The 25047-nt window shown below is 45.9% G+C and overlaps 1 protein-coding gene across 1 annotated transcript in view; it reads left to right on the top strand.

Moving 5' to 3' along the window:
• The window catches only part of MGAT5 (alpha-1,6-mannosylglycoprotein 6-beta-N-acetylglucosaminyltransferase), a gene marked incomplete at its 3' end in the record, with an annotated part of 361158 nt that overhangs the window by 314189 nt on the left and 21922 nt on the right, over positions 1-25047 (top strand). The window contains exons 13-15 of the mRNA XM_082840634.1: positions 2419-2568; positions 11727-11873; positions 21023-21139. Of these exons, the coding sequence (XP_082696760.1) occupies positions 2419-2568; positions 11727-11873; positions 21023-21139 (414 nt within the window). The remainder of the gene's footprint in view (positions 1-2418; positions 2569-11726; positions 11874-21022; positions 21140-25047) is intronic.

Below are 25047 nucleotides of genomic sequence, written 5' to 3' on the forward strand. Positions count from 1 at the left end.
CCTCCTTTCCCCTCCCCCTCCTCTTTCCCTCTCCCCTCCTCTTTCCCCGTCCCCCTGCTCTCCTCCTCCCCTCCTCTCCCCCTCCCCTCCTCTTTCCCCCTCCCCTCCTCTTCCCCTCCCCTCCTCTTTCCCCTCCCCTCCTTTCCCCTCCCCCTCCTCTTTCCCCCTCCCCCTCCTCTTCCCCTCCCCTCCTCTTTCCCCTCCCCTCCTTTCCCCTCCCCCTCCTCTTTCCCCCTCCCCTCCTCTTTCCCCTCCCCTCCTCTCCCCTCCCCCTCCTCTTTCCCCTCCCCTTTCCCCCTCCCCCTTCTCTTTCCCCCTCCTCCTTTCTCTCTCCTCCTCCCCCTTGCCCTCCCCCTCTCCCTCCCCCCTCCTTTTCCCCTCCTCCCTCCCCACCCCTGCTCTCTTTCTATCACACTCACAGAGGGAATGTCTAAGTCGCAGTCACTCCAGGTCCCTCTTATTACCCATTATGCATCTTTGTCTCCCTCTCCTCCTTTCAGCTCTTACCTGGTTCTCTTCTCACCCTCACCCCCAAGACTGTCATCTGACTTCCCCAGAACTTGCATCTGGTCCATAACTGCCTGGACTCCAACACCGCATGACCTTTTTGCTCCACAACTCCAGCCGTCTGTCAGTCATCTCTCTGTGAGCAGGACTCTGAGCTCCTGAGAGAGGGTCTGACCAGCACAGCTCATTGTCCTGAGCCCGGCCACTCTGTCCCGGGCTGCCGGCCAGCCTGGGGATGGGTCCCCCTCAGGTCAGACACACCCTGGGCCGGTCAGGAGTGGCAGGGGGTGGGCAGGGTTACAGAAACCCTTGCCTACCTACCAGGGGCTGGGGTGGAGGTAGAGCCCCTGGGAAAGGGGGTTTGTGGGCTCAGGAGTAATCAGGTCCCTCTAGCACAAAAACTGTGTCATAGACCCCCTCCAGTTAACTCACAGCAGGAAGATGATCCTCAATTTGGCTCAAGCTGAATGGGAGTCATGGTTTATAAACTGTTCCTAGTCACCTCCGCACGAATGGAAGGGTATACATCTGTGAGGTGATGAATTTAGCATCTTCCAGCCACGCCGAACATGGCATGAAATTAGACTTTAATTCGGAATGTTCATTTTATTCACACAGTAGGGTGCTGGGGTGGACTTGATTGATTGCAAACAAAACAAAATCTTTCAGTGCATAAAATGGAGAATGTGGACTGTACTGTTTTTCCAGTCGTGAAGACTTCGGTTACAGGATTTGAAACGTGTATCCCCCAAAGTTGAGTGCTTTGTAGTATTCTCACCTGCGAGATGTAGGCAGACGGTAGACCCTGAACCGGGCTCAGGATGCCTGGAGCTGTCCTACCAGGTCAGAGCGAGGGCCCTGCACCCCAGGGGGGTTGCTGCCCCTCCTCTCTTCAGAGCCCATCATGTGCTCTGTGGCTGCTGATGCCACACCCCCGTGTCCCTTGCGGTCTTAAGTCACAAAACCGGCGCTTATTACACTTTCCTGGAGTGTGTGAAAACAGGCTTCAAATGGGAAGAACCCTGTCCCACTTTTATACAACTGGAAAACATTACAGCACTTGAATCTTTCAAATGTCCAGGAAAAAAAACCCCAAAAGACAACCCACAAAATCCAGCTTGTGTGACTTAGTCACACGGAAACATGAAGAGGAAAGGAAAGGGAGTTTGCTTCCTACTTGCAGGTGGTTTTGATTTAGAAAATGTGCCTCGAAATTCAGTTCCTACCAACACAGAGGAGAGGTTTTGTTTTGCTTCTAAGAAAAGTAAAACTACTCTTGAATGTTTCAGGGCTCATCAAAGTTTCCATTTAACATTTTTTCCACTTTTGTCTACCTGGATATTCTCATCATCTCTGCATCTGCTGAGTCAATCAGTGTATATTGTGGGAAACTCTCATCCCCCCATGATCCGAATTAGATGGGATCCAGTTCTGACAACATGAGTTAATCATCACTAGAAATACTGGCAAGAGCTGGGGATGTTTGCGTTCCTCGGGGACAGTTTAGCGTCTCCAGATAAATATTCCAATCCAGCTGACTGCCTTCTCTGAGCTTTCCTTCCCCAAACTTACTCCCCCATAAGGAGGACAAGCCAAAAGCAGAGTGTTGGGTCCCCGGTAATTTACAAGGCTAGGACAGTACTTCAAAACAATTGGTCTTGAGCCATCGTTACTATTCAGTAGTATGTCGCTATAGGATATGTTTCTTCTTGCAGAATTGTACAGTATCCACGTGACTGTTTTTACCCTCAAAATCCAGTCAGATTACTTTTGAAAGAAGTTTTAGGAATTGGGTTGCCAAATTCATGCAATCTCCATGTTAAGAGCTCCTGTCTCTGTGGCCTCCAGCTATGAGGCAGGTTTTTCTGAGAACGAAAAGAGAAATACCTTCTCCTTGTGTCCCCTCTTTAGAATAAGAAGCTCTACTTGGACATCATTCACACATACATGGAAGTGCATGCGACTGTTTACGGCTCCAGCACAAAGAACATTCCCAGTTACGTGAAAAACCACGGGATCCTCAGTGGACGGGACTTGCAGTTTCTTCTCCGAGAAACCAAGGTAAGTTTTTTGTAGTTTTGTAAAAATGCATCAGTATTGTTGTGCGGAGGTTTGTTTCTCTTGCCATTGCAAATGGGATCAGAATCTTCGGTGCTTTCTTTTCAGTGGTACCATTGATCTTCAGGTCATTGCTGGGCAGTGGTTTTCTAGACTAGCTGTAGCTTAAAAGTTAGCAAATTGTGAAAAAAACTTATTTACTGAGGACCTGCTTTGTGCCAAGAAGCATCAGGTGAGGGGCTGGGAACATGGCGGCAAACAGGAAAAGTAGGGTATCAGACGTTCTCAGAGAGCAGCAGCTTTCCCAGCAAGCCTGGGGCCACTTAACTCCTGCACCTCTCCAATCCCCCCCTGTTCAAGGAACCCGTCCCCCAACTAGCTTTTCATCACACCTGCTTGTTCAAAATATTTGTACTGGACACTGGAGAAGTTCAGACAAGGGAAGAGTCCTTGGGGGCTCAGGGAGCAAGGAAGGCATTGTGAGAGCTGTGAGAGGTGAAGGATGTGGGTGTGCATGCACCTGGCATTTGGCACAGACGGCAGTGAGTCAGGTGGTAGAGGTGGAGATGACACACCCAGGAGAGCCAAGAGCCCAATCCAGCGAGTCTGTGTGTCGGGAAATAGTGGAAGATAAAATTTGATAAGGGGCTGAGGGTCTGAATGTCACAGCTGTAGAATTCAGACCACGTGGTGTGGGCAGGTGGGTAGGAGCAACTGATGGACGGTCATTTCAGTAGCATGATGAGCGTGGTGTTTTCACATCCTGGGGGCGTCCACCCAGTGGTCTCTGTCCTTTCTATAATTCTGACATGGACGAACCCGGTGAGGTTAGGGGACCTGCAAATAGATCAGTGTTGGGCCTTGAAGGGTTGGCTGGCACGTTGATGTATTCCTCATGTTTATTAATAAACTCTTTTTTAAAAAAATTAAACGTATATATCTTAAAAATCTTCCCGTATCAGAAGTAGCTGGGCTAAAGGATATATACGTTTTTAGTCTTAATGGTTATAGCCAAAATGGCTCCACAGATATCATACAGTCTATCAGTCAGTGCTTGTTACCTTTCTCTGTGAGCGAGGCAGAGCACCTTTTCACATGTTTATCGCATAGATTCCTGATTCCTGCCTCTAAATGCTGCACGTTCTTTAGGTAAAATACTGCAATCCATTAAAAGGGTTATGGTATTGAACACGATAACATCACAGGTATTAGACAAATATATCAGACTTCAGTCAGTTATTTAGATAAGCAAAGAGGATTGTAATACATATCATGGAAATTCATGTTTATTAATAAGCTCTTATGTGTGAATTTTACAAATATGTCTCGAGCAGCTCCTCTGTGCCAGGCATCGTGCAAGGGATACAGGGGCAAAGAAAACAAGCGCGATCCCTGCCCTGCATTATCAGTAGTGAATTGTTCAGCTCTGGTCCTGACTGCATTTTCATTGTCCAGGTAGAGGGGAGGGGCCGAGCGGATGAGCTTCTGTGGCATCGTAGCATTTCTGATCAGTGTGTGTGATACTTCAGTGTGGGAAAGCACATTCCTAGATGCTGTCCTGTGTACTTCTCACCACAGCCTTCAGAGGTAGGCAGGGCAGGTATTACTGTTAACTTTATTCTAAACAGGAGGAAATAGACTAGAGAGTTGGGCTTGTCCATTGTCAGTGAGGTCACCCTGGAGGGAACCCTGACTCGCGATTTTTTTATTGCAAGTGAAAGCTCTGCTAGACCCTCGACGTACCAGCCTCATGAATAAACATACAAAGTTAAGAACATTCAGTGGATAGTCACAAGCCCAAAGAATCTGCATCTCCTTTCTGCCTCAGTTTCTCCATAGGTAAATGCATTTGATCATGTCTACCTCCCAAGTCATGTGTGTGATGCCATGAATAAATTCACTTGATAAATTTCTCTCCTTGGCCAAAGGAGAGAAAGTTTGTTGCATTAAGATTTGATTTCCTTACAAGGTCATCTGCAGTCTGATGACGGTGGCCATCACCAGTGCTCCCTGGTTTGCACTGTTTGCTTTCCGTTCACCTTCTGTCTTAGGAGGACATTTTAGAATCATTAGAAAGTCCAGGCTCTTTTTTTTTTTTCTGGCGATACACGGGCTTCTCACTGTTGGGGCCTCTCCCGTTGCGGAGCACAGGCTCCGGATGCACAGGCTCAGCGGCCATGGCTCACGGGCCCAGCCGCTCCGCGGCACGTGGGATCTTCCCGGACCGGGGCACGAACCCGTGTCCCCTGCATCGGCAGGCGGACTCTCAACCGCTGCGCCACCAGGGAAGCCCGAAAGTCCAGGCTCTTTACCTGTAGTGCTATTTTTGCTTCATTTTACTTTTCCCCACATCAGATTGTGGGAAAAGCTCAAGCTCCTTTAAAATTACAGTTGGCAACGCTGCTTCTCTGTCATCACTGTCCCACACGCTTCTATTAACCCAGCTGTGTGAATGTCTTACTCAGCCTTACAAATCTTAAAAGAACACTTACTTACAGACCGTCCACTTACTCTGTCAGAGAAGGAGAGATAGGCCGAAGCTAAGGTCCCTGATGTGTGGAGAGCAACAGAGAAGAGGCCTGGAGGGCCCAGGCCATGAGGTCGGAGATTGCCTGAGATTACCCAAGGATTACAGCTGGAATTTTTTTTTTTTGAGTGTAAGGGTCATCTGTTTATCCTTGAAAAACTGGTACTTTCAGAGGATGTCGCTGATCCCATTTTGTATTTCCTGTTCGGAGGACTAGAATATAGGAAAGGACTCCGAGAGGAATTATGGCTAAAACGGTCGGCAAATATGATGAAAATGGGGCGGTGTGTTGCTGAGGCTCCCCCTCTACCCAGAACACAGTGGCAGCACTGAAATGAATGAATCTTGGGCTTTGGAATAATGTCACTAAAGACTAGTCAGGCTTTGCATTTATAACCCTTTCTGCCTCTAACTCCTTCCTCGGTGTCTCTGAGCAATTTAAAAGTGATTTATTCCAATCCACGTTGGAAGTGCAGAACTGGGGATGCAGACAAGCAAATGTGTGTGGAATGAATGGGATGTGCACGTTCCTCAGACTCGTTATGGGAGAGGGAAGCAAGTCGGGTGCCCCTCAAGGTCTAGAGACATATTGAAATGATTGATGCATAATCAGCTTTTGACTTATTGTTTTTCTTTATGAGCCGTCTTTGAATCTCTGCACCAAGCCCAGAAAACTGTCTCCTCAGCAGAATTGTGTCCCTGCGTGCGAGGAGGGGCCCTCATGAAGGGCCCACAGAGCCTAATGGAGATGGGAGGGATTCAGTGTAACCCTCAGGTCGGGGCTCAGGAGCTGGGAAGTTGTTGAATGTAGAAGACTCTTCTAATAGGCATATAAATGTGGATGAATTCATTGTTTATCAAAAGACCAGAGATGAGTCATTTGGGGCAGCAAACTCCAGGAGAGCAATTTAAGCCAGCAAATAAGGACTGAACTGGGGTGGCGTGTTTTTATTTTTGGCTTCAGTCCCCATCTTTCTTAATGTGATTTCTTTCTTCTCCTTCCTAATTTTCCCCTCCCTGTGCCCACCTCCCCCAGTCTCACCGGGGGAATTTCCTTACAGATTGGGGCATCCGCATCCCACACTGGCTTGGAGGAGCATTTGGAGTGAGCCCAAATGGGTACCTCCCTTTCTGACAGTGAGAGTCGAGAACAAATCTGGCTGTGGGAAAGCAGAGGAAGAAGCAGCTGCTGCCCCTGCTGTTGCCGCACACCTTTTCTGCTCACAACTCTGGCCATTTCCCCTGCAACCCTTGGATGGGGCATGGCGGCCCTGTTTCCCTCCCACGTCAGCTCAGCAGCTTAGCTGTGGTACTCGCCTAGAAGCCCGGGCAGGGTTGGAAGATAGGCAGTATGTACCACTGTCCCTGTTCCATTCCATCCTCGGGTCTGACCTCCCCTATCAACCGTGGCTCTTTCCACAAGCTTGGATGTGGTTGCACAAGCTCTGTCAAAAACCCAGGGACCAAGCATCCACCACCAGTGGACCAGACCCTCGTGCAGCTCCATGAGAACCCAGGGGCTCTGCTTATTCTGTTGACAGTTACCTTCTCAGGGCCTGGCTTGCAGAGGCCTTCAGATAACCGGATGAAGAATGAAGGAAGGAGTCCAGAAGAAATCCACTGGCCGTCTGGGATCTTGGGGCCATGCCCCTAGGAGTGATTTCTTGCTTTTCTCCTGAATCATGTGCCTAGATCTCCAAGATCTCCGCACCAAGGGACACTGTCCTTCTGATAGCCCGTGCTTGCCTCTCCGTGGTGTTGCCCACATCCTCAGGCCCTGTGAGAGAGAGCCCAAGAGCGAGCTTACTGCTGGAGCAACCCGTCTTCCGTGTCTACTTCAGGTCCTCCAGTATTCAGCCTCAGGCAGTCGAGCAGGTTTCATCCTGGTGACAGGTCCCAAAAGCCATTCCCATTCCAACTAGATGGAAACTAATTAGCATACACTTACATACGCATACACACTCCATCCTCCCCCCTCCCCTCCCACATATGTCTATAGAATGTAGGACGTATGGACATAGGATTTATTAACATCTCCGAATGAGGTTTCAAGAACAAAGGCACCTCCTGACACCCAAATACACACAACCCATTCACATTATCATGGGGCACGACCGTGGGGTTTTACTGCAACAGTAACGACCATCTCTCTAACCCTTCCCTGTGTTAAGCCCTTTCCATGAATTCTGTCTTCATCACTAAAGTCCTCTGACCTCGGTACCGTTAGAGCACATCTTAACTGCGGTGGTGAGCCAGGCCTGTGATGCCTCCGCACCGTCAGGAGCTGAGGGGTAGGCCTGGGGAGCTACTGGGGTGAGAGTGGTGGTCTGGGACAGCTCCTGCGAGGAGGTGCACCTGAGCTGCCTCTTTGTAGCAGACATTGCATGCTGGCACAGCTGAAGACGGTCGGCATCTACAGCTGTACATGTATCTGAATGTTCTCTTCCTCTCCATCTTCAGGGCAATGTGCTTTCTCGATGCAAATTGCAATGCACTGGATTTTGTGCTGGGGCTTCCACATGACCGAAGGGCAGGGACTTGGGATCTCGATGTTGTTGTTGGGTTTTCTGTTTTGTTTCTGGAAGGCCACTTACATAGCGGGCATAGTCTCGGAGTCTACCCAGTGAGCTGGTGTCCAGGAAATGACCTTTGATTTAGTGGCCGATACTGACTAACCTGGGGTGCTTAAATGTGCTTGGCAAGTATCACTGTCTTTGTCTCCTTTGCCCTCCTAGACCTTTAGGAGACAGTCTTCAGGTAGGGTAGGTTAGGGGCTTATGGAGCCCAGGAGAGGGTGTAGCCAAACATATATGGGAGAGATTTGGGGCACTATTTTCTCTTCCATCAGCGTTGGGTACAAAAGGGAAGACAGATGTCCAGAGAGGGGACCCTGCCGGCTACACAAAAGCATCACCTATCAGGAAAATAGATTTTCTCCATATGCAGCCTTGTGTGGATTCCTTTTAAAGATATAAAAGGGATACCTGTTATCAAAAATGTAATGCTTCCCAATCATTACGTGAAGAATAAACAAGTAAGGCTTAGCCGTAGCATGTGGCTCATGGGACTGGCCTTTGCTTGAGGCAGTCACTGTAAACTGTGTCCTCTCTGTCTTCTGATGGATGCCTCTCCCTGTTTTTTAATCCAGGTACTTTATGAAACACAGAGAACTCATAAATACACGTAAGCAGTGCTGAACCTCTCGTAAAACCCCACAACCACAACTCCTGCACAGCAAACTCCAGCTAGACAACAAAAGGTCGTGTATGTGCTACACGTAAAGTTGAACCTGGGTTTGAACTTGGACTAGCGTTTAGCGAACATTTACTAAGTGCCAAACCTTGGAATACATCCTTTACATGAAATATCTCCTTGAATCCTCAGAGCAGCCCCGTGAAATAAAGCACGATTACTTTCACCACTTTACACATGAAAAGACAGGTTTAGAGAGCTTGTGTTACCTTGACTAAGGCCCATAGCTAGACAGAATGCATTATCAGTGGACCTCAGATACTCCATAGAGAGAAGCGTATAACAATTTCCCACAGTTACAGAGCTAGGAAATGATGCAGTCAGGGTTGGAAACCTGGTCAGCCTGACTCCAGAGCTTGTGCTCTTAATCACCACATTGTCCTGATCTCAGAACTACCTTTATCCACCTTTAAAGGATTCTTTGTGAACTACTCCGCTTAGGGGTTTAAAACAATTTTGCTTCTCCTTTCACACAGAGTGAAAATCTGAGTGGTTTAACTAATAAACTCTTTGTCGACATGTAGGGACTTCCCAATCCTGGAGCTTCATCTGTTCTCTCTTCCTTAGTGTTAGTTCAAAAGTTAAATTTTAGAGCATGTAATTTAAAGCTCTATTTAGAAATGCTCGTTGATGGAGTCAGAGCTGCAGCCATGGAGATGTCCCGTCGTCTGGAAGATCCTCATTACATTCTAGGCTTCTGAAAGCCAGATGAAGTATCAATAAAATACGCTGTGTCCTCCTGAGGAGTTAAGCCTCTGCACTTGAATGAATTCTTGCAGTGTCTCTCTTGCCCCCATGCTAAGGAAATCTGTAAACGAGCAGAATGATGGGGGGACTGGGGAATTAGGGGAAAAGCAATTTAGTGTGGTTAAGGTACCAGTGTGTGGCAAGGCCGGAAGCACTCAAAAGTTCATGGAATACCCTTTGGTGGCGATGAACTGTCTGCCTATCCTGTTGTCATTCAAACCTCAAGTGTGCTATTTGACCTTAATACATCTGCTCCATTATAATGTCACAGGTAGTGAGTACACAGGAAGCAAGAAGGAAGGTTGCTTATTGACAGAAGTGACAAAGAACTGTTATTTTGGTGTTTCCAAGGAATGCGTTTCCTGCGATCCTAATGAGTGTGACGAGAAGACTCATTGCCGAGAAATTGTGTGATATTTGCTTTATCTTCTTTCTGAAATGGCGCGGCTTCGGAGAGTTAGCCTGAAGTGTTTATGTGTACTGAGATATTCGGATGCCAGCAGGGCAGAAGAGGGGGTGCAAGTCGTTATTCACATATAATTAAACCTACGTCACATTCAAGTCCATTAAGCAACAGCCTCAAATCCTTTTAATTAATGGGTTCAGACTGGTGGGCCTGAAGGCGCTAATTAAATTTTTTTCCCAGGATTTTCTATTTAAATAGACAACCATTGTGCTTCCTACATTTCCTCCAAAGTTATTCTTTGTAATTTAGTGTTGATGAAGGTATCAACACTTCATGGCAGGCCCTGGTTTTCAGAGGTCAGAAAACACTGTGGGCCCCTGGTTAAACCCACGGAGACCCCTGTCTGCATCTTCCAGGATCTGGAAGTCCCGTGCTTTCCTGAGCCCAGCCACGGCCTGACAGAGGTCCTCTTTTCCCTGGAGAGCCGACACCTCCTCCCCCAAATCTGCTGGGGGTGGCAGATCACAGAGATCAAAAGCCTCAAGGATAGTAACCCTGGGTTCTTCGTATTTAACAAAGCTGGGATGTCTTGGGACTATTTCTTCATGCCCTCGTGGAAGACGGCTTCCAAGCTCTTCTGCTACCACATTTTCCCTCACCCCTGTGTCTCCAGTTCTTCTGCTCCAGGAGAAATGACCCAGCCAGCAGTGAGAGCTCGGCTGGCTTCTCAAAGCTTTTCTTCCACAGTTCCCTCCTCTGTGGACGCCCCTGAGGGTCATCTCAAGGTTTACAGGATATGAAAGGTTATTCTTCCCAAACAACAAAAAGGTTAAGTACCCTGTTCTGTGCAGAAGAACATACAGTTATAGGAGCGGGCATCTCTCCAGAAAACCTGAGATTTTAGTTTCTTGCCCCAGAAAATTCCCTGCGGGGGCTTCATGACTCTTCAATATGCCTAACATGGGCCACGCTGCGTGTTCAGCCCTGGAACTGAGTGCCCAGCACTTACGGGTTGCATCTTCCAGTGCTGCCGGGGTTAGACTCAGGGCTGTCTAGGCAGAAGTATTCCAAATCATCATTCAATTAAAGCAGCTGCAGAGACAGGATTACTGGGGAGAGGGCCCGGGAAAGGAGACCCAAGCATCTAGCCGTATCCAATTCAGCAGCATCCTTCACTCTCGGGGCATGGCCGTGTGGATGTTCCCCAACATGATGGCAGAAGGAAAGGACACCCTGGGACCCAGTTATCCTTTGCCACTTGATGTGCCTGGGAGACTGGAGAGATTTCAGCATTTGCTCCTTCATGTGGGTAGGGAGATCTCGCACGTCACCAAGCCTAGACTTGGACCAAGCCCATCAGGACCCACAGCCGTCCAGTGGCGTGAAATACCCCGAAGGGAGGGTACGCAAAAATGCCTTTCTATGAGATGATGTTTCATTTCTGGACCCAGGTGTCAGTGCCACTGACTGCAGGGAGTCCCCTTTGTCACAGCGGCTCTCAGCCGTGGTCCCTGTGAGGACTCTGAGATGTGTTTTTGCTGCCATCTCTTGTCTGCCGTGGGGACAACTCGTGGTTTACTTGCTGGGGTGGGAAAGCCTTGCCCAGTTACAGCTCTACACCCTCTCCCCACATTGAGGGGAAAAATAAAACCCAAGATGCTGGTGTCCCCCAGCGAAAACCCCATTATGAAAACCCATGTTTGCTGACCTACCATCATTTTAATGCAGCTCCATGTGAACTGTAATCAAACCGCCGAGCGACCTTTCTGTCCCTCTGCCCAGCATCACTGAAAGGGCCTGTTGTTCCTTTGGTTCAATGAAGAAACCTTCTGTTTAGTTAAGCAAGTGTTTTTGCAGTCATGTCTCCTGGTAAGTTACAGAAAGATTATTGTTGGGTCTTGGGTTTTGTTGTTGTTTTTATTCTGTGAGTACCTCCACCCCCCTACCCCTTCAGCTGCCCACCCTGACACTTACTGCTTTACTTTTTTACAAAGGAGGGAAATTCATAATGACCTGAGCAGCTTCCTGGGCGCTTCAAGGTCCCTGGTCATGTTTTTCAGGTCCTAGTGTAAACTGGCTTCTCATTTATCCACCCCCAACCAGGGCCTGGGAACTTTCCAGAGTCTCAGAGGCATCAGCACAGGAATGGAGCCCAGAAGAGACCCCCATGAGCCAGGGACGCCAGTCTGATTGATGTGTTTACATGTGGTGCGCTTCTCTGTCTTACAGCTGTTTGTTGGACTTGGGTTCCCTTATGAAGGCCCGGCTCCCTTGGAGGCCATCGCAAATGGATGTGCTTTTCTGAATCCCAAGTTCAACCCACCCAAAAGCAGCAAAAACACAGACTTTTTCATTGGCAAGCCAACTCTGAGAGAGGTAAGCATCTATAAAACTCACTCTACTTTCACTCATAGGAATGGTAGCTATTTATTGAGTGCTAGGAGCCCATTTGAGCCTCAGAGCCTTGGACGGTAGGTATTGTCAACTTCCTTTCACTTAGTTGGGTGGAAGGGGGAGGGTGTGCAGGGGCTCAGAGAGATGGATGACTTGATTACGTCCCCTCACTAAGTAGTGGCAGAGCCAGGATTTCGATCTATTTCCGTTCTACAAAGTACGGGGTCTTTTCGCCCTACCCCATCTCCATCCTAATTTGAACAGATATCGCCGGTCTTCCAATTAGCTGAACTCTGATTCCCTGGATGATTAGAGTTTATGGAATAAAAAGAAAATCAAGGGGTTAACAGGTATTTTTAAAGAACCTACTCTCTGTGAGGAGCTTTGGGGAATACAAAGTGGGCCGTGGGCTCCTTCCTTGAAGAATCATCATCCTTGAGAAGAAAGACGTATCGGGGTGACTGAATGGTATGCCTGGTATTTTAGCCGACTGTCAGCAGGGTGCCGTCCTGGGAAGCAATCCTGCCCTCGCTCGAACCATTTGCAGAAGCCTTATTGGGATTGCCTTTGGAGGTCCTCTTGAAAATCCACAGTGGGTGATGAATCACCATTGAAGGCAGTTGGATTCTATTTGGGACCATAAACCAAAGTCATTTAGAGCATGTGAGTGACCAGGCTGGGTGTTTCTGTATCTGGTTAGAAACACATATGTGCAAGAACCCATAAGATTGATTTCTTATTATTTCTTATTTATTTCTGCACAGTTCGTAAGTGGCTCTCCAGGCTGCTTTCAAGGAGGAAGCCTCTAAGTGTCGATTTGTCCCAGTGCCCTTGTCATTTGGGACCGTCTGCTGGGGAGGACACTGCTGGGCAGCCCTCCCGGGACATGTTTCTAAAGCATACATTTTTCACCTCTGCTACTTTTTTTTTTTTTTTGCCGTACACGGGCCTCTCACTGTTGTGGCCTCTCCCGTTGCGGAGCACAGGCTCCGGACGCGCAGGCTCAGTGGCCATGGCTCACGGGCCCAGCCGCTCCGCGACATGTGGGATTTTCCCGGACCGGGGCACGAACCCGCGTCCTCTGCATCGGCAGGCGGACTCTCAACCACTGCGCCACCGGGGAGCCCACCTCTGCTACTTTTAAACCTTTCTGGGTCAGTTCTCCTGACCCCATTCCCCCCTTCCCCAAATAGTATATAAAACACATTTTCCGTGATTATTCTTTACCTTTCAGTCAGAGAACTTACCAGTTAATAGAGTTGATCATTCTGAGAGTTCTTTTCGTTGACCCACCCCATCACTGGTGAAAGGGCCAAAGGAGATGGAAGAAGATCAGCAAGACCACAGATGATCCTGAAGATCTGAACCTCTGACAAAGGTTAACGAGGCGTGTGCGTGTGTGTGCGCGCACGCTTGCTTTTTCCTTCTGCTAGTATTGTAAATTTGAGTTCATTTTGGGGGGCGGGGGGGTCATTCCTCAGCAACACTTAATGCACACAGTGTTTGGACTTCCCGTGCTGTGGGGCAGGTACCAGAACACAGATCAGGAACCTTCAGTCTGGTACCCAAGAACTTACTCTTTGCAAAGGTTTGAAAGGATGCTCTCCAGCAGTGAGAATGCCTCAACTTAGGCATCTGTGCTTTAGCGTGCGACTGACTTTGAAACTTCGGAGCTCTGGGTAGGAAATGTGGGCTAATCAATCATTCCTGTGTTACGTTTGAAAGTAGGAAATCTCTGAAGTTCTACATCTGCCTAAATTGGATAATTATTTGTAATTTTCGATGTTTTTTTGTGATAAATTATACACAGTGAGAAACGATGATTTTAACCTTTTTGGAGTGTACAGTTCACTGGCATTCAGTACATTCGCGATGTTGTGCAGTCATCACCACTGTCCACTCTCATAGATTTATTGTTCCAAACAGAAGCTCTGTACATTAACAGTAACTCTCCGTTCTCCCCTGCTCCAGCCCTGAATAGAAGAGTAACCACTACTCTACTTTCTGTCTATAGAAATTTACCTATTCTAGGTGCCTAATGTAAGTGTCATCGTACAGTGTTCGTGACCAGCTTATTTCACTAAGCATGTTTTCAAGGTTCGTTCATGTTACATGTGTCAGAACCTTTCCTTTTTAAGGCTGAATAATATTTCATCGTATGAATAGCCCACATTTTGTTTATCCATTCCTCTGTTCATCGACACTTGGATTGTTTCCATTTCTTGTCTATTACGAAAAGTGCTGCTACAAACATGGGTGTACAAGTATCTGTTTGAGTCCTTGCTTTCAGTTCTTTGTGGTATATATACCTATGAGGGGAATTGCTGGAACTTGCTTTTTATTTATTTTGAAATAATATTAGTCTTAAAGAAAAGCTGCAGAAAGATTACAAAGTTTGGTTATATGCTTCATGCAGCTTCCGCTAATGGTAACATATTATAAAACCACAGTGTAATTGTCAAAACCAAGAAGTTAACATTGGTACCGTAATATTATCTAAACTACAGACTCTATTTGGATTTCACCAGTTTTTCCACTAACATCCTTTTTCTGGTCCAGCCTCCCACATGGCCTTTACCTGTCATGTCTCTTCAGTCTCCTCCAATCTGTGCCAATTCTTCAGTCTTTCACTGTCATTCATGACCTTGACATTTTGAAAGAGTACCAGTCAGTTGTTCTGTACACTGTCCCTCCATTTGGATTTGACTGGTGTTTTCTCCTGATTAGTTTGAGGTTACACATTTTTGGCAAGAATCCCACAGAAGTCATGTGGCCTCAGTGTATCATGTCAGGGGGTGCATGATACCAATGTCTTATTACTTGGTGATGTAACCTTGATCACTTGGTTAAGGTCATGTTTGCCAGGTTTCTCCACCATAAAGTTACTGTTTTTCTCTATATTGGGGGAAGTACTTTGAGACCATGCGAATACCCTCGTTCTCCTCCAACTTTTGCCCCTTTATTTTTACCATGTATCAGTGGATCTTTCTTGCAACCATTGTTACAGTGATATTCTAATGATGATTTTTCCCTCATGATTTTTTTTTCTGGTTTCCCATGATAATAACCATCTTAGTTAACATTTATTGGAGCACTTACTGTGTGCTAAGGGCTTTTTAAAAATGATTTTGTATTGAAGTATAGTTGAGTTACAATGTTGTATTACTTTCAGGTGTACAGCAAAGTGATTCAGTTTCATATATATATTTTTTCTTTTTCAGATTCTTTTCCCATATAGGTTATTACAAAATATTGAGTATAGTTCCCTGTGCTATACAGTAGGTCCTTGTTTTTTTATCCATTTTATATATAGTCGTATGTATACATTATTCCCAAATTCCTAATTTATCCCTCCCCCTACCCCACCCTTTCCCCTTCGGTAACCATAAGTTTGTTTTCTATGTCTATGAGTCTTTTTCTGTTTTGTAAATAAGTTCATTTGTATCATGTTTTTAGATTCCACATATAAGTGATATCACATGGTATTTGCCTTTCTCTGTCTGACTTACTAATGCATGAAAAGCAAAGAAACCCATCAGTTTTCTTATTGCAGTTTCTATATACAAGACTTTGGGAAATGACTCATCAAAAGTATTTTGGACTGACTTGGTACCTTCTTGATCACTAGAATTAGATAATAATTTCAATTTTGATAATTCTGAAGATTTTGATAACACTGTATTACAACTGAGTACTTTTTCCTGAAAAAAATTTAAGACCCTCTTAAAGACAATCTAACCCTTTCCCAGTGAATGATGTAACGTTACATAGATCAGATCAGCCAGTATGGAATTGTTGAGAAAAGTATGTTCATGCTGTCGGTTGTGATTCTTTAGTAATTTGCTTTTTGTTGAGGTGATAGAGGGTTTTCATTCTTCATGGCATCAAAAGGGAATAGGTGTTGGAGCTGCCGCCCAGGCATTTGGTTCCTCCTGTCCTTTCAGGTGGTCCCACCAGCGCTGGAATGAGACTCCGGTTAGAATGGCACTGGGGGAGGCTTTCAACAGCTGCTCAGCAAGTGACCTCCCACAAGTGACTCCATCAGTCCTGGGCTCCCGTGGGAGGGCTGGGATGCAGAGGTCAGCTGACAGATGTTCATTGTATCCCCACAGGGCCTGTGGTACTAAGTCACTGCCTTGGGGGAACTTATCAAGACACATTTCCTGTTTCCCAGGAGCTCAGATTTTGATATGGAAGTGTGATAAGAGCGATGTCTAATCAACGGGCATGCATAAGGAAAGAGCTGAGTACATTAAGCAGGGGAAGTTAACTTGGAGTGGTGCCCGGCGGAGGATGTGCTGGGTTAGCTAGAAGGGGATAGTGGGGGAGCTGTGCTTTAGAGGAAAAGAAGAGTCGGGTTTTGAGTTGGAGAAGCATGAATGTTGATGCGTTGGAGGGAAACCCCAAGCAGGTCACTTTACTTTACGCAGGAGGGCAGGTTCCATCTGATGTCCATTTCCTTCTCCGCTGGAGACGGTGCAGAGAGCAGGCTGATAGCCAGCGACATGACACAGTTTTGAGGGGAGCCAGTGAACCTGACCTCACAGGCAGGTGGGCCGCCCCACTCTGCTCTTTCAGCTCACAGAATCCCCCTGATCAAAGATGCTTTTAATTGGGAAAGAGCTATCAACACTTGTACAGATTTCCAAGGGTCAAGAATCCCTAGGAAGTATCCTTTTTCTTTTTTTCCTCAGCAAATAGAAGAATTTTAACCAAAGCGTATATAATTACGTAGCTATCTTCTTGTGCCCTTGCTAATCTTTTGAGCTAAGCAGCAATAGATCCATGTAAATGGGTCCATGTAAATTGCATCTATGTCTCTTCTTTGCCTTCATTTGAAGAGAAGTCTAAATTTTTCTTTGTATTTAGAAAACAAAAAGCTTTGTTCTTATTTTTGCATTGGACGCATTTTTAAAACCACAGTGTACACACTCAAGAGAAGTTCCGTATGCCTTAAGTATCATGTGGTTGGTTCAAGTTACACTTTAAACGTAATATAATTTGGATTTCTCTCTTTATATTGGGAAACATATTAGTAGGTTCTTTTTTTTTTTTTTTTTGCGGTATGTGAGCCTCTCACTGCTGTGGCCTCTCCCGTTGCGGAGCACAGGCTCCAGACGCGCAGGCTCAGCGGCCGTGGCTCACGGGCCCAGCCGCTCCGCGGCATGTGGGATCCTCCCGGACCGTGGCACGAACCCGCGTCCCCTGCATCAGCAGGCGGACTCTCAACCACTGCGCCACCAGGGAAGCCCGGTTCTTAATCATTATTCTGACATTTTGTAAACCTTTAGAAATTCTGTGACGCCAGGGTTTCCTTTTCCATAAAGAGAACTTGTGTTCTTCTTGGAGATTTAACAGCCGCTCTGAAATAACGTCTTATATTTAATAAGATTTTCATTACTTTTACAGACTATACTCCAGTAAATATACTGATTGATACACGATAGCTCAGATCATACGGTTCTCAATAAATTAACAAGGACGAATGGAACATTCAGAGGGGGAATAATGAATCACAAAACGCCTTACTCATAAAATTAAGTAACCCTCCATAAACGTAAATGAACAAAATGATAATGGCTCAGCATCTTGTATTTTCCAAGTGCTTAGAGCAACCTTGTAAATGAGCAGGGACCTTAAAAGGCAGAGGGGAGAGAGACTGCTAAATAGTGACACTGATGGCAACTTTCATTTACCCTGATTCAGTTGGAAGAATTAATTAGTTTGTTCTCCAGGCCACAAAATGAAAATGGTGTGACACTTTACTCAGCTTCAGGAAAGGTCTAATGCAGACATACATTCAGTCCTGGGATTTTGTTTTAGGTTAGCTGGTTTTAAGCAACTGATGAAAAAGCTGGTGTTTCCATTGAGCTCCTTTTGGTCACTGTCTTAAGAGCTCAAGAGCATCCTTTAAAATTGTCATCTTCCGTTTTTGTCAAAAGGTAAAAAGTTGTTGAAGGATCTAGATTTGAATTTGCTCTGCTGCTTTCTAGCTATGTGGTCTTGGGGAGTTGTAAGCCCCTCTAACCCTCAGAATCCTCATCAATGCACAGGAAACCTGATAAATAATGTCTGCTCAGGTGATTAGCCCAGTGCCTGCCCCACCTGAGGGGCCTCACTGATGCGTGCTCAATCTAAAATATGTGCTGAGAAAAAGAAAAGGGTGCTCCCCCAGCTCCAGGAGCCTGCGGGCACTCTTCTTCTATCCCTGACCACGCAGCTGAGCAAAAGAAAAAGGGTATATGTCAGAAGCATGGGGAGCTGCAGACTAGCGAGGGGCGTGACTCTGGCAGAAGAGGCAGGAGCAAAATCTAGGATACCTGCACCTCAGAATCGCCTGATTTCCACGAGTGGGGGCCAGAGAAGGCTCAGAGTGGAGGCCCAGTAATTTATCTTCTGGGTTTCCCCCGAGTAATGCATGCACACCATTGGTGTGGTAAGACACGAAGAACGGTGGCCAAGAGCAAGCTGCAGAGGTGCCAGTTGAATCACCCAGTCCTCTGAGTATATTGGGATCTGAAGGAAGAAAAGGGAACCAGCTTGGCCCCAACCCTTCCACACCCAACACCTTCTTTTATTCTAAGTGTATTATAACATCTTCTTTTCACTCCTGAAATGAAAAATATACCCTGCTAACATCATACAGAGTGAAGTAAGTCAGAAAGAGAAAGACAAATACCGTATGCTGACACATATATATGGAATCTAAGGAAAAAAAAAAGGTCATGAAGAACCTAGGGGTAAGACGGGAATAAAGACACAGACCTACTAGAGAATGGACTTTAGGACCTGGGGAGGGGGAAGGGTAAGCTGTGACAAAGTGAGAGAGTGGCATGGACATATTTACACTACCAAATGTAAAATAGATAGCTAGAGGGAAGCAGCCGCATAGCACAGGGAGGTCAGCTCCGTGCTCTGTGACCACCTAGAGGGGTGGGATAGGGAGGGTGGGAGGGAGGGAGACGCAAGAGGGAAGAGATATGGGGATATATGTATATGTATATGTATAACTGATTCACTCTGTTATACAGCAGAAACTAACACACCATTGTAAAGCAATTATACTCCAATAAAGATGTTTAAAAAATCTATTCAATTGCAAGTTTAATCTAAATAAAATCAAAGAGAAATGCGATTATCACACACACACAAAGAATGATTCTCTAATTCTAATATGAAAGAGAAGTAAAAGGAAAATACTTTGCTATAAGGTAATAGATATTTTGTGTATATGTGGTCCAGAAATACTGTATCATACCCATGAACCACACTAGAAGGCATCATGGTGTCTCATTCCTCCTTACAGTGAATATGTTTGTATTTAAGAAGAATAGGGCTTCCCTGGTGGCGCAGTGGTTGAGGGTCCGCCTGCCGATGCAGGGGACACGGGTTCGTGCCCCGGTCCGGGAAGATCCCACATGCCGCGGAGCGACTGGACCCGTGAGCCATGGCCACTGAGCCTGCGCGTCCGGAGCCTGTGCTCCGCAACGGGAGAGGCCACAACAGTGAGAGGCCTACGTACCGCAAAAAAAAAAAGAAGAAGAAAACATTGAGCTGAATCTGGTCAGCCCTTTTTACTTATAATTGACATTAAAGAAAGAGAAGCTAAATAAAAAGGTGCCTACGTGTAGACACACAGATATACTCCATTGGCATTACTGTGACAGCTTCAAATACAGACTGGTTTGGGTATGTTGTACTGGAGACCCAGAATCTCTGCGTGGCATTGACTTTGCTGCCATGATTTTTCTGAAATGATAACAGCTTATTGGTGAAATTCCCAATAAAATGTCCCTTGATTTACATGGCAATTATGTTCCTGGAAAACTCAGTGTATATTCAGACTGTGCCAAAGGGGCAGATTCTGTGAACCCACCTGAGAGCTTGGCGGGGCATGTGAAGGCCTGTGGGGAGTGGACAGTTCTGCCCTGTGCAGGACGGTCACACACATCTCAAGGCGTCTGGCATCCCTGGTCCTCAGCCACGGGTTGGGGCAGCACCCACCAACTTTGAGAACTGAAAGTGCACCAGAATGCTTTCTTTATACCACAGCCTTAAAAGGATACAAGAATAAAGGTGGGAACAAGTTTGAGGGGTAAATTTAGCTGTCTTTAAAAAACGGATTCTTCAAGAACTGAGAATTGCCAATATTCCTGTGGGTTTCTTTGGCCACCCTTTGTTTTTAAAATAAAACCTCCTTTAAAACAAAAGCTACTTTTCCTTGCTTTTCCGATCACACATTGCCTTTATGACTCTTAAGGCTCCAGTGTTATGCTAATTATTATTCCAAAATTCTCTCTTTTTCTGGTAGCATTATTTCCCTTTCTGTCACCTTTCATATGTGCCGTTACGTGTCCTTCTATGACTTTAAAGCCTATGAGAACTTTATTGTAATTTCCTTATACTTACCTGTCTATCCTAACCAGTATTTTATAACAGATGCTAGTTTGATCTAGGTGATTTTCAGAGCTGGGATATGACTGAGGGTAAATATTCATGATTTCTTGGTGTGATTTGGGGGGTTGAAGCCATCTGTAACAGCCTCCATGTCACCTGGTTATGACATTCTAACTCTTTTTTCAAAGCGGTACTCAAGGTGGGGAGCCATCACTGGACCTGCCCTGTGGATGCCGTGGTCTCATACAGGGCCATGCCCTCCTGGGACCCCTAGACTCCCAGGAACCCCTCCAAAGTGCCCAAGATCCCAGCTCCAAGGGTCTAAGACAGCGTAGCCTGGCCGTGTGTCTTTTAAAACATCCCACATGAGCCTGGTGGGCACCCATGGGCACTGCCAGTGTTGCCAGCTGGGCACACTTGACAGCCTCGGTGTCCTTACCTGTACCTGTCAGGACTGTGCCTGCTTCTCCAGATAGTCCTGACAGTAGATGTCCTGCTGGTCAAAGCAAAAAAGAAAGAAAGCAAGCTGTGGAATCCTCCCTCTTTTATTGTTACCTGCTTACGGGGTGCTTAGGAGGTTTCGATCGTCAAGGGTCCAAAACAAAAAGTGACATTACCTACACAAGTACAACTCGGAACCGTAAAAAGCATAACGCTTCACCTAGCACAGAAGGTTGAGAAATGAAAAAAGCCAGTGTTCGTGAGACTGAGGTGTTCTGTTTTCTCTTTTCCAGCTGACCTCCCAGCATCCTTATGCCGAAGTTTTCATCGGCCAGCCACACGTCTGGACTGTTGACCTCGATAATCAGGAGGGGGTGGAGGACGCCGTGAAAGCAATTTTAAGTCAGAAGGTTATTTCTTTTATTCCATTTTCCCCCATTTGTGATGTGAACAGGATCATGTGGAAAGCATCACATGCCCTTCGTTCAAGTAATTAGAATGGTTCCATGTCAGCTTGACTCTGAAATTTAGAAAATGGCCCAGCTGTAGGACTGGCTTGGGGATTTTTGTGGATGTTCTGTGAAATGGAATTAGAGCTGGTGTCCAGATGCGTGCATGGATTCTACAGACCCTTTCGACATGGCTCCTGGGTCCCAGACACAGCAGTAGAAACTTGAAATCTACTTGTGTCAGTGACTTCATTATGTAGCTCTCCCAAAGATCAGAAAAGATAGACCTGCTCCCCTGAAAAAAAAAAAAAAAAAAAAAAAGAAGGAAAAGGACTAATTAAGGAAATACTGGAAAATGTTTTTTATAGCATCTGTTTATTTGGCTTTTCTACCTAAACATCTTATAAAATTTTGTATAAGTAACTAACATCTCTGGACTCTCCAGAACAATTCAGCAGACATGTATTAAGTACCTACTGTATGCAGAGCGCCCTCTGAACCACTGTCAGGGACGCTCACTTCCATAAGCATAAACGAGGCTGGCTCCCTGCCTGTAGGAAACTTACCACCCTGTAGGGGATGGATCAAGTTATCCTCTCTCCCAACCCCGGGACTGCCTTGGATTCTACCAGTAAACCCTGCCCTCTGTCCTCCTCCTATCAGAGCAGCGATTACTCTGTTATAATTTTTTAAGAGAAGCAGTATAGGTGTGGTTATAAGGACAGGCTAGAGTCAGACAGCTTGGGTTGGGATCCAGCAGTGTCCCCTCGGGCAGTTACTTAACCTCTGAGGCTCAGTTTCCTCATCCCTGATGTATGCTAATTTCACCTACTTTACAGGTACTGAGAGGATCCAATGAGATAATGAATATAAAGTGCTTAAGTGCAGTGTCGATCTCATAATAAATGTCTAGTCAGGAGTATTAAGTCAGTATTGCATATATAATAATGTAACATTCTTTTTTACTGACGTATAGTTGATTTACAGTGTTGTGTTAGTTTCCAGTGTACAACAAAGTGATTCCGTTATACATGTATATACATTCTTTTACATATTCTTTTTCTATTATGGTTTATTACAGGATATTGAATATAGTTCCCTGTACTATACAGTAGGACCTTGTTGTTTATCCATCCTATAGGTAATAGCTTGCATCTGCTAATCCCAAACTCCCAATCCAACCCTCTCCTGTCCCCTTCACCCCCTTGGCAACCACAAATCTGTCCTCTATATCTGAGTCTGTTTCTGTTTCGTAGATAAGCTCATTTGTGTCGTATTTTAGATTCCACAAATAAGTGATATCATATATGTCTTTGACTTGCTTCACTTAGTATGATAATCTCTAGGTCCATCTGTGTAGTTGCAAATGGTATTATTTCATTTTTTATGGCTGAGTAATATTCCGTTGTGTGTGTGTGTGTGTGTGTGTGTGTATGTGTGTGTGTGTATACACACATACACACCACATTTTCTTTATCCATTCATCTGTCGATGGACTGTTGTTTCCATGTCTTGGCTAATGTAATACTATAACGTTCTTACTTTTGTTAGTGATAGTCTGGATTTCCATTAGACCGTAAGCAGCATGGGCAGGAACGATACCTGTCTCACTGCTGTGTTCTCAGGACCCAGCATAGCGATGTACCTAATAGATGGTGGGAGGCATGGAGGGAGCGAGGAATAGATGTATGCAGATCAGCACACTAAGGCAGAGTATGTTCAGTGCCAAGACCAACATGCCAGAGATGGAGGAGTGTCTGTCTTCTCTGCTTCTTTTTTTTTTTTTATTGAAGTATAGTTGATTTACAATGTTGTGTTAGTTTCTGGTGTACAACAAAAATGATTCCGATATGTATATATATGTGTGTATATATATACTTTTTCATATTCTTTTCCATTATGGTTTAATTACAGGATATTGAGTATAGTTCCCTGTGCTATACAGTAGGTCCTTGTTGTTTATCTGCTTTATACACGGTAGTTTGTATCTGCTCATCCCAAAGTCTTAATTTATCCCTCCCCGCTCCTTTCCCCGCTGGTAACCGTAAGTTTCTCTTCTGTTTCTGTTTTCTCTGCTCCTTATAAGGACATCTGGAGAATGCAGCATTGAGTTAAGTCTCAGAGCATGAGTAGGAATCTGCAAAGTTAAACGGAGAAGTGAGCCCAGAAAGACATGAGTTAGAGGAACAGTGAGAGTCAAGGGGGAGAGGCTAGAAAGGCGTGTATCCGAGGAGGAGTTGCCAGTTGGCCCATGCAAAGGGCCGCCTTTCCCCTTTGGGGAATAAAGTGGGGCCCTCCCAACTGCCAGTTTCAGCTACGGACCACATCTCCTGGGGAACAGGAGTACTCCAGCGTGTCACCCATGTCCCTTTAGAGCAGGTCTAGTTATTGAGCTTTGAGGTAGCTGCACAGAGCTTCCCATCAGCGACGTGTACGATCTCATCCCAGTCTCAAGTTTAGGGCAGAAGTCCCCCAGACCTCTGGTGGCCAAGCCAAGAGATGAAGTGCTGAGTGGGTGTGGTACTGCTGGCCACCTCAAGCACCTGCTGCGTGTCTGCAGTTTCCCACCAGAGGATCCTTCTTGCAGAGCTCGAAGGCTCTCCTTTCTTCAGTCTCAGTGTCCTCTAGGGTATTAGCTTCTAAAGCTGCCATAACAGAGAACCACAAAGTGGTGGTTGAAACAACAGAAATTTATTCTCTTACAGTCTGGAGGCTGCAATTAAAATTCAGATGTCAGCATCTGAAATTAAGATGTCGGCAGGGCCACGCTCCCTCTGACGCCTCTCATGGAGGGTCCTTCCTCGGCTCTTCCACCTCCTGGTGGCCCCAGGTATTCCTTGGTTTGCAGCTGCAACACTTTCATCTCTGTCTCTGCTGTCATATGGTGTTCTTCGTGTGTGTGTGTGTGTGTGTGTGTGTGTGTGTGTGTGTGTGTGTGTGTGTGTGTCTTTCTATCTGTTTTCTCCACTTCTCACAGAGACATCAGTCATGTTGGATTAGGGCCCACCCTAAATCACTATGACCTCTTCTTATCTTGATTCCATCTGCGAAGACCTTATTTCCAAATAGGGTCCCATTCACAGGTACTGGGGGTTAGGACTTCAACATATCTTTTGGGGGTGGGGGACAGAGTTCAACCCACAACACTTAGTTAAGTGTGCATTCTTTTGAAGAGGAGTAATTTGAAAGCTAATGTAGAGGCAGAAAATCTTGGATCACAGAGTCCAAAACTTTTTAGATAATAGATCCCTTTTGTCAAACAAAAATCTCGTGGGAATGCCTGACATGTAAAGCACTAAGTGGGTGCTGAGTTCTATCCACTTCTACATGAGGCTCTGTTCACTTCATGGAACATCTACTGCTCCCCTTTTTAAAACCCTGACCAACCCTTTCCCTAAAACCATTTAAGGCCACTTAAGGGGGCATAAAAAGTAATTATAATAGTAGGTCATATGTAGGGAGAAGCTCTTTTTATACCTCCAGAATCTCTCTCTGTACATCTTTTTTTTTTTTTTTGGCAGTACATGGGCCTCTCACTGTTGTGGCCTCTCCCGTTGCAGAGCACAGGCTCCGGATGCACAGGCTCAGTGGCCATGGCTCACGGGCCCAGCCGCTCTGCGGCATGTGGGATCTTCCCGGACTGGGGCACGAACCCGTGTCCCCTGCATCGGCAGGCGGACTCTCAACCACTGCGCCACCAGGGGAGCCCTCTCTCTGTACATCTTTATGAGCCTTGTCTCATTTAATCCTTCTGCAGATAAGAAAATTAAGGTTTAAAGAAAATTAAGTAATTTACATAAAATCGCACAACTAGTAAGTAGTAGAACCTGGATTGAAACTAGTATTTTTGACTAGTTTATTAAGAAAAA

The sequence above is a fragment of the Leucopleurus acutus genome (assembly GCF_964270905.1).
Source record: "Leucopleurus acutus genome assembly, chromosome: 6".
NCBI classification, from domain to species: domain Eukaryota; kingdom Metazoa; phylum Chordata; class Mammalia; order Artiodactyla; family Delphinidae; genus Leucopleurus; species Leucopleurus acutus.